The following is a 13863-nucleotide window of genomic DNA, read 5'->3' on the forward strand; positions in this document are numbered from 1 at the left end:
TCTGGCAGAGTTGTAGCTATTCTGAGTAGGATGCAGGCGATACTTTTGGTGTTGACCTGGCAAATCATTTTAACTCAGGGAGTTGGATAAGATAAAGCATTGTAAGTAACATTATTAGGCATATCATCCTGGCTTGGCTGGTGGTGCTTCCAATGGGATTCAATGCGGTGAAAACTTGGAATCTTCCAACATTATCGTCTTCGTGAAGGAAACGTTTACATCATATGCAGGATTATTAGTGACCACCAGGTGTGGAGCTTAAAAAAAATGTCATGTGGTTCTGATCAGCCAAAACATAAGATGCTGACTACAACCCTTTTCATACTCACAAAACAAAGAGCACACATGAAAAGATATAGATTGGAGATTTTCACCTTCCCAGCCGCCACACTAACCCCCCCACCCACCCCCACCCCAAGTACCACAGATGAAGAAAATCAGTGCGTTGCCTTTTTCATTACTTCATGAAAGTGTAAAAATGCATGCAATCAGGCATGACAATTGAGAATCAGAGGCTACCAAAAAATTGAGAACTTCTACGCCTGTTGCAACCCCATTCCAGTAATGTAATATTGAACATCTTGTCAACAAAAATAAGCAAAAAACCATAATCCTGCCTCATTTTTTTAAAATTTGGATAATTAATCCACTTGTCCAATATCCACTTAATGTTGTCCAACCAGGAAAGTCTAATTGCCCGAATAGTAAAAAATATAACAACAAGCCCCAACAAATTAGAAACTCTACCATGTCTGCTAGCCCTAATCTTATGGTGATCTAAAAAACATGCTCAGACTAAAAGGCAAGGGCTAAATGGTATCCCATGCAGTGAGTGTTGCTTTCGAATTCCCCAGAACCTAATAACTCTACAACAAAGTCAGATGCACCACATTCTAGATTGTTATGTAAATTGATCCAGTGAACTCATTCTATGAGGCATCATCTTGTGTGGAACACATTCGGTAAATCAATTAACCATCAATTAGCTCACACAGCTCATAGGTAAAAAGCACTGCCTATAAATCCCTCATGTCAAATACATAGTCAAGTAACTACAGATGATAAGCAAGTCCGTCACTATGGATACAAAATGTTTCAGATATATTTCCAGTTCATTTCTCTCTGTCACACAGTATTAAACAATGACAAAGAGTGAGTTTGCATGGTTTAACATCTTTTCTGGCAGAATGCAAGCAGGACCACAGCAAGTGGCCACAAATGAATTCCTGATGAGGAATAGAACCTGGATCTTTGGTGTGGTGCCTATCCCTTCATTAAAAGTGGGAGAATACCACAGAACTAGTAGTGAGTGAGTTGGGTTTAATCATGTCAATGGCATCATGAGCATGTTGAATAGTGTTTAGTTGTATTATAGCAGGTGGAGGAAAGCCAAAAGCCATAGAGGACTACCACTTTGGTGAACCCACAAGCTCGCTGAGAAAACTAAGCATCATAATATCCGAATATCAGGCATTAACACCCATGAATAGCATATCCTGGCACAATAAAGGGATGCAACTCTGCACAACGAATTGCTGTCACTTGTCTTAGATCACTAGGCCACCTGTAGGGCTGGATAGGTTACTATAGCTTCCTAATACAACTACTGTCCACGAGCAATGATCTTTTTAATACTTTTCTCCTAGCCTGGCATTTCTTAAAAAATATATGAACAACTTACATCTACACTGAGATAGGTACACAATGTGGTCATAAACAAAATCAGTTTGTAATACATCCACAACAGAAAATATAGATTATCACAAGTCCAACTACCGTATTCGACGTAATAAGCGCTCCGCTCTAATAAGCGCCCCGGCGATATTTGCTAATATATTGGCTAGTGAACAATCCCAATTAGCACCCCTTCCGATTGATCAATGTACACAAGAATTATTTGTTCGCGTATAATACGCACTCATGTGTTATATGCACCCTTAATTATGGGCAATTAAATTCTGGAAAACTATATCTGTCGTATATAAACATTTCAGGCTGTCTGCATAAACCACGAAATTTACCCTTTAACTCTGTTTTTTCCCCACCAAAATAATTTTCTAATTAGCCCCCTATTTCTAATTTTGAATACGGTATTTAAAATATCGCTAGCCACGGGACAACAGGCCATATTATTTCCAGCACTGGATGCAAGATGTTAATCAGCAAGGAAGTCTCTCGTTGTCCTCCGATCTGACTGTTTATCATCAACATGTGGGGTACATTACAGACACGATTCCCCCACTTTTCTACCTCCGTGATCTCTGCAACAATGTATACACCATACCTTCGACACGGTACAGGTAATATGAGAAATACTATATGCCATATAACCATTACCACACTGTTGGAACTGGTACTATATCACTGGTAGATACTAACTTGTTTAGTATACAAGTACTTATAATAACATTGCAAAACCCTTAAAAATGACCAATTCTGCTCTGAACTGGTACTATATTCCACACAACTTTCGCCATGGTCGAAATTGGTACTATATTTCACACAACTATTACCATAGGTGGAACTGATACTATATTCCACACAACTATTACCATCGGTGGAACTGGTACTATATTCCATACAACCATTACCATGGTCGGAACTGATACAAAATTCCACACAACTTTTACCATGGTCGGAATTGGTACTATATTCCATACAACTTTTACCATGGTCGGAATTGGTACTATATTCCATACAACTTTTACCATAGATGGAACTGGTATAATATTCCACACAACCAATACAACATAAATGGTTAACCTGGGACACATATTTTCACTTGTGAATTACATTATGAGAATGAAATGAACAAGCAAACGTTGCCAGATAGTACAATGTTGACATTCCATCTTCTTAGACTGACCACTGCTTTTCTCCTGTTCAGAGATACACATTCAGATCTATCAAAGTACTTCAACATGTAGGCTAACATTTAGTCTCTGAAATCTTATATTACACAATATCCTTCTTGACTCTAAAAATATTTTTTTTAAATCCCTATGCTGATTTCATATGGAATAGAGTTAGCTAAGGCTGGCTAGACTTGCTTTTGTGTGCGTTTCTAGATTTATTTATTTTTCATAAAATAAATATATTCCACGGTCATGGTGCAGGACTATTCAACATGTTCCAACCACAGAAATATCAGCAACCATGTGTAGAAGTGCTTAACTTTCATTGGTAGGTTAGTCTTACATTCCGTATCTTTATCCTTGAACTAAGTGATAAGGAAAACGAGTTCCCCACATTGAAAAAGTGATGAGTCTTATCAATGGCCTTGAAATTTCAAACATAACTGGAATTCAGCCCTTAACATGAAGAGCCAACTTCTGTGAATTCTCAAGTGATGCCTATTAAACATGTCAGACAGGCCAGTTCAGCAACCATTTCTCTCCTGAATTTTACTAGACACATGCTTCAGGCTAGTGACTAAAGTCAAGTGGTAATGTTTAAGTGAAAACAATCTTAGCTAATTGTTAAAAAGGTGGGTGTAATTATTGGTCAAGCTTACCCGGGTCTCAATGTATAAAGACAATTGTTGAATACTTGATATTTTTTAATATAGTTCTGACGACTGACTTCTATATCTCCCATCCAACACCAGTACAAGAGTGAGTGAGTGAGTGAATATTGCTTAACGCCGCATCAGCAATTTTGCAGCTATTTGCGGCGTACCAGTACAAGAACCCTGGTCTATGTTGACATCCATCCCACATTCAAAAACTATGAAAATATGATTTTGAAAACCAAAACAAGTCGACAAAAAAAAAAAAGACAAAAAAAAATTCAATCCTTCACCAAACACATTGTGATACAAAAATAACTTAACACTGGGTTAAATGTTTCGTCTAGTGATGCAGTTCCAAGATGACAAACACAATAAAGAGAGTATTGTCTTATTTCTCCTCGCCACATGTGACCTTAACACACAAGAACAATGCTGAACGTTCTTGCACTGCCAGCATTCTCCTGTGGTAATTTACACAAGCAAGGTAGCAGAGTATTTTTGGCGGAGGGAACTACTACTCCGAGCGCTAGCTAGCACTGTAGGAAGACCAGGAGTAGAGTACAGCCCAGCACTCACGGAGTGAGTAGCCAAACTTGGGCAGATATCGCGTTGCACACCACAGTGATACGCAGTGTATACACTCGCTATTGAGGTATAAACCAGCTGATTCTGCTGCAGTGTCTGCAGTATTGTGCAATATACACCAGGTATTATTAAGTACTGAGGTCATATGTCAAGGTCTGGATTTAATAAGGAACCTTGTAGCCTACTTGTACACGATATATAAAGTAATTAATAACTGTGTTTGCCATTATAAAAGGGCGCCTGGGATCTTTGAGATTTGCTGCTATAGTATTTGGATCTCGGGACCCCTACATAAATTTTTAACATTTGGCATGACGAGGACCGCTTGACTCAATTTCAACCAGTTAATTAAATAAATTATTTCTGTTTAATTCTCGTTGAAGTTTGAATCTGCTGTACAAGATACCTGTGAACACAGATAAGTCCAGACAGCCATTACTTGTGACAATGATGGGGTAAGTATAAGACATTTAGGGTCGCAGGGTTCATATTGTTCCGACAGAGCATCGTTGTTCTTCCCATGGGTCAATGACCCCAAGCCTTCCAGAGTGCGACATGAGGTGAAATGGGGTTTAACATGGCTTGGTGGCGTGTGGTATGTGTGAACGTGTGTGGTGTGCGTGCATAATGTGTGATGTGCATGCATAGTGTGTGGTGTGTGCTTGTACTAGGCTGGTTTAAAGTGCTAGTCCACTTAAACATACCATGCCGCAGTTTAACAGGGGTACCTCACTCAGACACAGTATACCAACTTCGAGCTGACATCTTGTTTTATCCACTTAATGCAGAGCGCCAGGCAGGGTAACAACAAGTACCACCTTTTAACATCTTTTGGTATGATGCGGCCCGGGATAGAACCACTGACCTGCTCTCAGGGCAGACGCTCTAACCACTGGACCACCGAGGCGGTCCTTCAAGCATGTACTAAGTCTCATCATGGTAAAGAGTACTGCTATCTTCATGTTTCATCAGGTATCAAATCAGAAGTTACGTACAACTATGATTTTTTTTTATAGAATTGGGTCAAAATAATGGAAACATTTATTTGAAAACCCAATTTAACAAAACTTTCCATGAATATGGCAATGTGAAGATGAAGATGCAATGAAATGTTTTAGACAAAAGTAAACATTGTTAGTTTGTGAGTTTCCTGTCAGTATTCCAGTCATATCATGGGGTCACCTAGTAAGAATTGTACAAATAACCAATATGGGAACTGAACTTGGATCTTTGGCTGGACAAGCCAACACATGAACCACTCAGTTATAACCAGCCCAGGAAGATAACCAAACTCATTTGTTCTCATCTACCAGCAGTCACTGGCGATTCATCCACATCAGGTGGCAGACATCAAGCAACCATTACCCTTAACTGCTTCCTCATCAAGGCTGGTCAAATGTATGAACCACTGTCTGGCTGGTGATTACAAGCTGGGAGCAATGTTTGATAATTGTTGCTGGTGTAAGGGTAATTACCTCTCTAGATATCCATTCTGGGGTGAACCCTGGGTCCAGATGAGCGGACACCCAGGGGTGCACAGTTACTTCAGGAGGGGGGACCCTGGATCCAGTTGAGTCTACACCCAGGGGTGCACAGTTACTTCAGGAGGGGGGACCCTGGATCCAGTTGAGTCTACACCCAGGGGTGCACAGTCAAGCTCGGGAGGGGACGGGGCCTGGGTCCAGATGAGCGGACACCCAGGGGTGCACAGTCAAGGTAGAGAGGGGGAACCATTTCATCTCCCACTGTAATGGGTCAGATGCCAGCCACACACAGGTGTGCAGTAACAAAGACCAAGACATTAAGTATCTTAGTAACACTTCACAATGTTTGGCAAGAGAAACCGACAGATTGATTAAGACGGCTTATGTGTTTCCATTATTTTACAGTCTCGATTTTGATATTTTGATCCCTGCCTCAGTAAACCGCCACACAACACGACTGTACCCTCCATAGGAACCCTTAGGGAGAAAATGCCATGGCACTCACAAACAGGATATATAAAATATCCACAACCATATATTAGTCTGGCATTATTTTTTCACATTTGAAAAATATAATTTTGTATCCAAAAGAAAAGCTGTTAATTCTTATACCCCTAACATAATAGGCCTGTGAAGATCCAGGTTTGAATAGGTCTTAAGCAACCCATGCTTGCCATAAAAGGCGACTATGCTTGTCGTTAAAGGCGACTAACAGGATCGCAGGACTTGGTTGATGCATATCATCGATCCCAAGTGCCTGGATCAATGCTCATGATATTAATCACTGGATTGTCTGGTCCAGACTCGATTATTTACTGACCGCGGTCATATAGCTGGAATATTGCTGAGTGCGGCGTTAAACAACAAACCCACCAACCAACCTTACATAATAAAAATCCATAACAGTCAGAACAAATACTAAATAAGATGTTTGTCTGAATAGAAGACAAATCTTGTTACAACCTTTCAACGACTAAACTTCCATAGAACTTGTAAATATTTTCATGTCTGTAAAGAAAAGTCAAGATATTTCCATCCGCAAGACCTGACCTATTTCAGAACTCTGCCAAACACATCAAGGATATTTTATTGAAAGCTTTCAATTCTAGTTTCTTACAAACTCCATTTGCAAATAACAAAATGCGTTGCCTTCCAAGCACCGGGATCAATATTACATGTGGTAAGTGCTGACTATGCAACATGGGGTTCACATATCCCATTCTGTGCAGCTGCCAAATACTGCAGTGCCGTTCCATGCACATCAACACCGACGCAACTTGTAGACTTAAAAATAACATCAATACAAGATGACTTGCATGCCTGCCTTAGCAGCTTCCCTGGACCAAAGTCGCCACTGTTTTCTTGGAATCCGTCAAATGTCAAGTACATACAATATCGGGAGAGACTATGGTGGTATTTCCAACAGTTGCAAGTAGTAAAACTGTCAAGTTATGTTACAGACACACCAGGTGCTTACATAACCCCTTTCTTCAATACCGTACCAACGCTAAACACGCTTCTCTCTAACAATTGGGTCAATTTAGGATCTTATCCATAGTAATATGGTATTAGTTTTGTTTGTTGTTTAACACCATGCTCAGCAATATTCCAGCTATATTACAGTGGCCTGTGTGCAATTGAGCCTGGACTAGAAAATCCAGTGATTGACATCATGAGCATCGACCTGTGCAATTGGGACATGGTGACATGCAGCATCTGAGTCAGCGAGTCTGACCACCCGATAACATTACTCGCCTCTTACGGCAAGTATGGGTTGCTGAAGACCAATTCTAACCCGAAACTTTAAGGATTGATTTAAGAGCATTAATCCACACAATCAGGGTACAATGACACTCAATTAACAAAGACACTAAATCTGACCACCCACTCCATAGAGTCGCCTATACCTAACCTGGAATCACCAAACACCAAATTTCAAATTGTTTCATGTTCAGGATTGTGTTAATACAAATGTTTAATACAAAAACCCATTGAAATTATGACCTGGGCGCAAAAGAACAATGAATCAGAATAACTTAATTTTTTCATGAGATATTATGAAAAAAATAGTTCAAATCCATTCATTTTATCATCTATGAAACTATGAGGCATCATTTAGCATACGTATTCCAACATGTTTGCTTTCAAACAAATGAAAGCCTATTTCCTGCTGATACGGTTCAAAAACATGACAAATGTAAATATAATTATCAAGGAGCAGATCTGATGTTCTGACAAGCTCCAGACATGGAGGTTAATTACAGGTGAGCTCCAGAACCTGCTTTGATGCTGATACCGATGGCCCACGTCAAACACATGTAGCCAGTAGCCATGGTAGATCAGAGTAGCCAATCACCGAGTTGATCATAAACATATGGTAATGGCACACTGCCAAAACCTGAACATCAACCATAGCTGCAAGGCATTTGTTATGTTTGTATTTACCACACCAAAAATAAGAAAATAAGATTACTGGTTGAATGATTCATTAATCCACCATGATCTTGATGATACCCACAGTTCATTTAGTGAGTGAGGGAGTATGGCTTTACGCCGCTTTTAGCAAAATTCCAGCAATATCACGGCGGGAGACACCAGAAATGGGCTTCACACATTGTACCCATGTCGGGAATCGAACCCGGGTCTTCGGCGTGACGAGCTAACGCTGTAACCACTAGGCTACCAACCACCCCTGCTACTTATAACGTCTGGTAGTTGTAGTGATCCAATGACTTCGACAGAAAGAAATGCATTTGGAAATTTTCAGGATTTTGCAAAATTTGGATAGGACATCTGAAAGCATGATTGATGATAATGTTGATGTAGACTAATTCTGCCATACATCATAATTCCCAAGTAGCTGTAAGCATGGTAAACCATGCGTATCCATGGCAGTGCTCAGTTCTGTGACACAGTTTTTGATGTGGGGCACATTTCCTAGTCCTGCACCATGACTGGAATATATTTATTTTACGAAAAAAATAAAAATAAAAAAATCTAGATACGTATACAAAAGCAAGTCTAGCCAGCTCTATTCCACATGAAATCAGCATCAGGAATATTATTTGTTTCAATTTTAGAAGAGAACTGTATTGTGTAATATAAGATTTGATAGACTATATGTTAGTCTCCCATCTGTGGTAGATCTGACAAACAAAAGCCAGAGTCTAGTAGACATCTAGTCTACTATCGGTCTAGTACATGAAGAAGGCTCTAACAGTCCATACAGTAATGAAGATAAGAGCCATGTTCAGGCAAGTAATCTCAAAACTTTTTGGCAGACTGCTATGTTTTAACTAAGATTTTCGACTGTCACTGCAGCTTGTCCCATGCACATTCCAAAGGTCACCTTAATAATGTGTTAATTTTTTATAACCCTGTCATGTTTTAGTGAGGCTTCTGGGAATTGTGGAATAGAAATGGTTGGAAGGATCCAATTTCTGGTCATAAGTGGCTCCTAAATGGATCAGTGATCAGACTTGGTTGACTGCTTGTCATCATGACCCAATGGCATGGATCGATGAACATGCATTCAGTCACGTGAGGCGAGGTGAAATGGGGTTTAACGTCGAGTCCAAGATTATTGCACTTATATAGCGACGTGCATGTACGTGTGTGTGTTTGTGTGGCTGCTTGTACTAGTCCGGACTGATGCTGATTTATAGTGCTAGCACACTGAGATAACATGCCACAGTTTAACACGAATACCCCACAGTATACTGACTCCGAGCCGACCAGTCCTTGTTTTAGCCCCTTAATGCCGAGCGCCAGACAGGGTAACAACAAGTACCATCTTTTAACGTCTTTTGGTATGACGCGGCTGGGGATCGAACCACGGACCTTCCGCTCTCTGGGTGGACGCTCTACCATTAGACCACGGAGGCGGTGCATTCAGTCACGAGTTTGTCTGGTCCAGTTGCAATTATTAACAAGTTGCAATGATCTAGCTGGAATACTGCTGACCACAGGATTAAATGACATTCCCTCATTTGTACAGCTCTTGAAACAGGGCATTCATTAAAACTTCTTTCTATCTTTCCACAAACAAATCTAAAACCCTGCTGTCGGAGAGATAGCAAAGTTTCCAGAACAAACAGTGTAATACGTCTGGTTCTTGTCATCAAGTGAAGTGAGAGATTCGGGTTGGGTAAGGTAAGGAGACTTCACTGTGCCCTGATGCATGTGTTGTGAAACCACTGGCCCCAGTAATCGAGACAGGTTCGGACAACTGGCCCCAGTAAACAGCGAGACAGGTTCGGACAGTGAATGAAGTGGACCAGACAGTGTTTAATCATTCCCTTGTGTTAAGACTGGCAAGGAACTGTACACCAATTTGTAAGTTTGTTCAGTGGGAATTCCAATTTAGAATAGGTCCCCAGTAGCGAACTACAACGGGACAGGTTGGCTGTGATGACTGACCTAGCTGATCATTGAGACAGACCTGGCTGATCATCCATACAGACCTGGCTGATCACTGAGACAGACCTGGCTGATCATTGAGACAGACCTGGCTGATCATTGAGACAGACCTGGCTGATCATCCATACAGACCTGGCTGATCACTGAGACAGACCTGGCTGATCATTGAGACAGACCTGGCTGATCATTGAGACAGACCTGGCTGATCATCCATACAGACCTGGCTGATCACTGAGACAGACCTGGCTGATCAATGAGACAGACCTGGCTGATCAATGAGACAGACCTGGCTGATCATTGAGACAGACCTGGCTGATCATCCATACAGACCTGGCTGATCACTTAGACAGACCTGGCTGATCACTTAGACAGACCTGGCTGATCACTTAGACAGACCTGGCTGATCATTGAGACAGACCTGGCTGATCATTGAGACAGACCTGGCTGATCATCCATACAGACCTGGCTGATCATTGAGACAGACCTGGCTGATCATCCATACAGACCTGGCTGATCACTTAGACAGACCTGGCTGATCACTTAGACAGACCTGGCTGATCACTTAGGCAGACCTGGCTGATCATCCATACAGACCTGGCTGATCATTGAGACAGACCTGGCTGATCATTGCATTCATTTTCGTATTTTTGCACACTGATCAAATAAATCATTGTTCATGCCATCATCCCCATTTCCTGATGCAGATTTCATTATTTACAGATAATACTGCACTTCATTCAGCTATATTCCTGCTGCATAACGGAAATTCCTAGCAATAAACAGTCTGCTCCTGGCAAGTTAGTGATTGATCACATGATCAATGGTCCATGAGATCAATCTCACTCACCCAGACAGACAGGTGGCACACATTAACCAACCCAACCCCCATGCCAGTGATCTCCTGTAACCCTGGTTACTGTGGACCCCATTCTACCCTGGAGTCACTGGGATGTAATATTTCGGTTTGTTTGTTGTTAAACGCCGCACTCAGCAATATTTCAGCCATATGACAGTTGTAATATTTTGACTCAAGATGCTGTTAAAGTTTGCGTGTGATACTTGTACATCTGAGGTAGCTCATTAATAAATATTCACCTTTGAACGGCCTCATCATCAGTCTTGGACCCATCTCTAGACTTGCCCAAGTCTTCACTAACCTTCTCCTCCCCCTCATTGTCGTCTGCTGCCGATACGGCTGAAATAAGAATCATACACGATTAGGAATGTTCCGGTTAATAACTGACATTTGATAGACTACCTCTTGATTGCAAGTGTACATATTCAATTGTGTAAAAAGAAAATCCTTGTTCAGTGTTTAGCAATTAATATAATCTTGAAGTTATTTTTCGCATAACATGTCCTGCCAAGATATAATTTGCTTAGGACAAGGAGTATTGTGGATAAAAACTTCCTTTTATCATACACAATGTTTCAGGGAAAGCCCATTGCTCTTTCATCAGATGGAAAAGGTTATCCATAAATATTCCTTGTCATTATTACATCCAACTACTACTATATTCGATGCAATAAGCGCCCAGGGCGCTCTCAAAATTAGAAATGGGGGCTCCTATCATCTTCTTATTAGAATATAATTTTGGCGAAAAAACAGAGTTGAAAGATAAATTTCGTGGTTTATGCTGACAGCCTGAAATGTTTATGTACGACAGATATATTTTTCTACAATTTAATTGCCCATAATTAAGGGTGCATATAACACACGTGCTTATTGTACGCGAATAAATAAGTCTTGTGAACATATATCAGTCGGATCGATCGAGGAGCTAATTGGGATTGTTCACTTGCCAATATATTAGCAAATACCGTCTAGGCGCTTATTAGAGTGAGGCGCTTATTACGTCGAATACATAAATGCCTGTGACAGGTAATTTGGGAATTTTGTTTTGTATCTTGCTCAAAATGTTGAGTGAGACAAAACAAGTCATCAGTACAAAACTACAACATTAGTTCTTACTCTATAACATGAATTGGGAAATTTGTAATTCTAATTTAGGAATATTTTCTGACATTTGCTGCAGACTTTGGGGCAAAACATCGGCCTCCGATAAGGTCTAGATAGATCCCCAGAACATCTCACCGACTGAGTGGAGGCAGTAATTCAGCCACTCAAGAGTCGATGAGTGTGGTAGTACTGTGTCATTATCATGCATCTTTGTTTATATCAAGATCTGAATTGGTTCAGAATTAACAAATCTGTGATAAGTTCAGGTTTCACAACACACAATTATTCTGATTATGTCAATCCTAACAGGTAGCCATGACTGTAGACAATATTCAATGTTTATATGTCTGTGTTAAAAGAAATTTTCCAAGGACAAATGACCACTTCTAAAACTTCACATCCATTATCTAAATTTGAATGAACTAAAACTGGGTAATCTGTCAGATCAATCTCATTAAAATCAGATCTTAGTTCTCGCTACCGCTAAACAAAGATCTGAGGACATCCCATTACGGGTCACGTCAGACCGACCTTGTGCAAACTTCGACCGACCATTGGAATGACCAATCAGAAGGCAGCTTTCTCGTGCTTTACGGCAGAAATTTCAAATTGGCGACTACGATTCGAGACATATTTTGACAAATTCTCGATTACAAATTGGAAACCTGAACAAAAAAACATTCTGGAATGGCTAATAGATGGTCTAGATTGTAAGGATTCAGTCGTTAAACCCGTAACTATTGTTCGGAATACCCCATGTTAAAGTTTTCGAGATTGCATGATTAGAAATCCCATTCCGACTGTCACTTTCATAATCTGGTAAGCGACGCACTGATTGGTCGGATAAAATGTCGTTCTGACGTGACCCCTAATGGGACGTCTTCACATCTTTGTTTAGTGGTAGCGAGAACTAAGGTCTGATTTTAATGAGATTGTCTATCAGATCTGTTTAAAATTCATAACTCATCATTGCAGAAAATAATATTCTTAATAATCTATAGAACTATTTTTCCACATTTGTGATCAGCAGATACGCAAAACCAAGAGATTAAAAAATACAAACTAATTTCACTTCCTTGTCATCTGCTTATACAAAGAACTAGGTCAATGGTTATCTATGCTTAGGTCAAGCTTATAGATTTATCTCCAGAATGGCTGACAAGTCAAACTGAATGATCCAAACTACTGACAATGCTTTTCAGTGATCATAAATTGTTCTCACATTCGGCAAACAACAGAGCAGAAATGATGCATGGCCACAACGGCAATCAGCCAAGTCGTGGAACATCAGCATTCAGTCTGTCTTACATCACTCCTTCCCAGCTGGGTAGTCTACAGCAGTTTTGTGCTTAAGTGGTCTGAAGAGAATACACCTAGTCCTGCAGTTAAGACTTTGTGATGCTAAGGTTTGAAAACAGTAAAACCTTGCTACAGTGGTAGCAAAGACTTTATACTGACACCAATAGGAATGATTCTGTTAATTTTGGGTTAACAAGTAACATGGTCACAAACTCACCAAATTATTAAAATCAAAAACATTAATTAATTTTTTTTATTTACTTAACATGCTTAAGCTTGATTTGAATAGTAATCTACTGAACTCTAAATTAATCCATTACCCGTTAAAAAAGAGTGTTATGGTTTTAGAAATATTGGGCCAGATATATATTTGGACAATGAAATAATATCCTATTTGTGTAAGTTTAAAGTTTTCAACTATATACTCTCATTTCTGAAGAGTGATATCAGTATTTGAATTGTTCAAATATTTCCTTATTTCACTATCTGCTTTAATAGATCTCGAGTTATCATTTTCCCCATCATTGCCCATCCACCGGTCCTTCACATAGAGTTTAGTATTACAATTATGTTTTCAAATTTCTGAAAACACTATTTCACTAAAA

General features: G+C 40.0%; 1 protein-coding gene across 1 annotated transcript in view; it reads right to left on the bottom strand.

Annotated features, from left to right (window-relative positions):
- The window catches only part of LOC124116085, a 57111-nt gene that overhangs the window by 42528 nt on the left and 720 nt on the right, over positions 1 to 13863 (bottom strand). Inside the window, exon 2 of the mRNA XM_046477299.2 lies at positions 11095 to 11194. Coding sequence (XP_046333255.2) covers positions 11095 to 11194 — 100 coding nt within the window. The remainder of the gene's footprint in view (positions 1 to 11094; positions 11195 to 13863) is intronic.

Source organism: Haliotis rufescens, unplaced genomic scaffold, assembly GCF_023055435.1.
Source record: "Haliotis rufescens isolate VD_foot unplaced genomic scaffold, xgHalRufe1.0.p SCAF_23, whole genome shotgun sequence".
Lineage (NCBI taxonomy): Eukaryota > Metazoa > Mollusca > Gastropoda > Lepetellida > Haliotidae > Haliotis > Haliotis rufescens.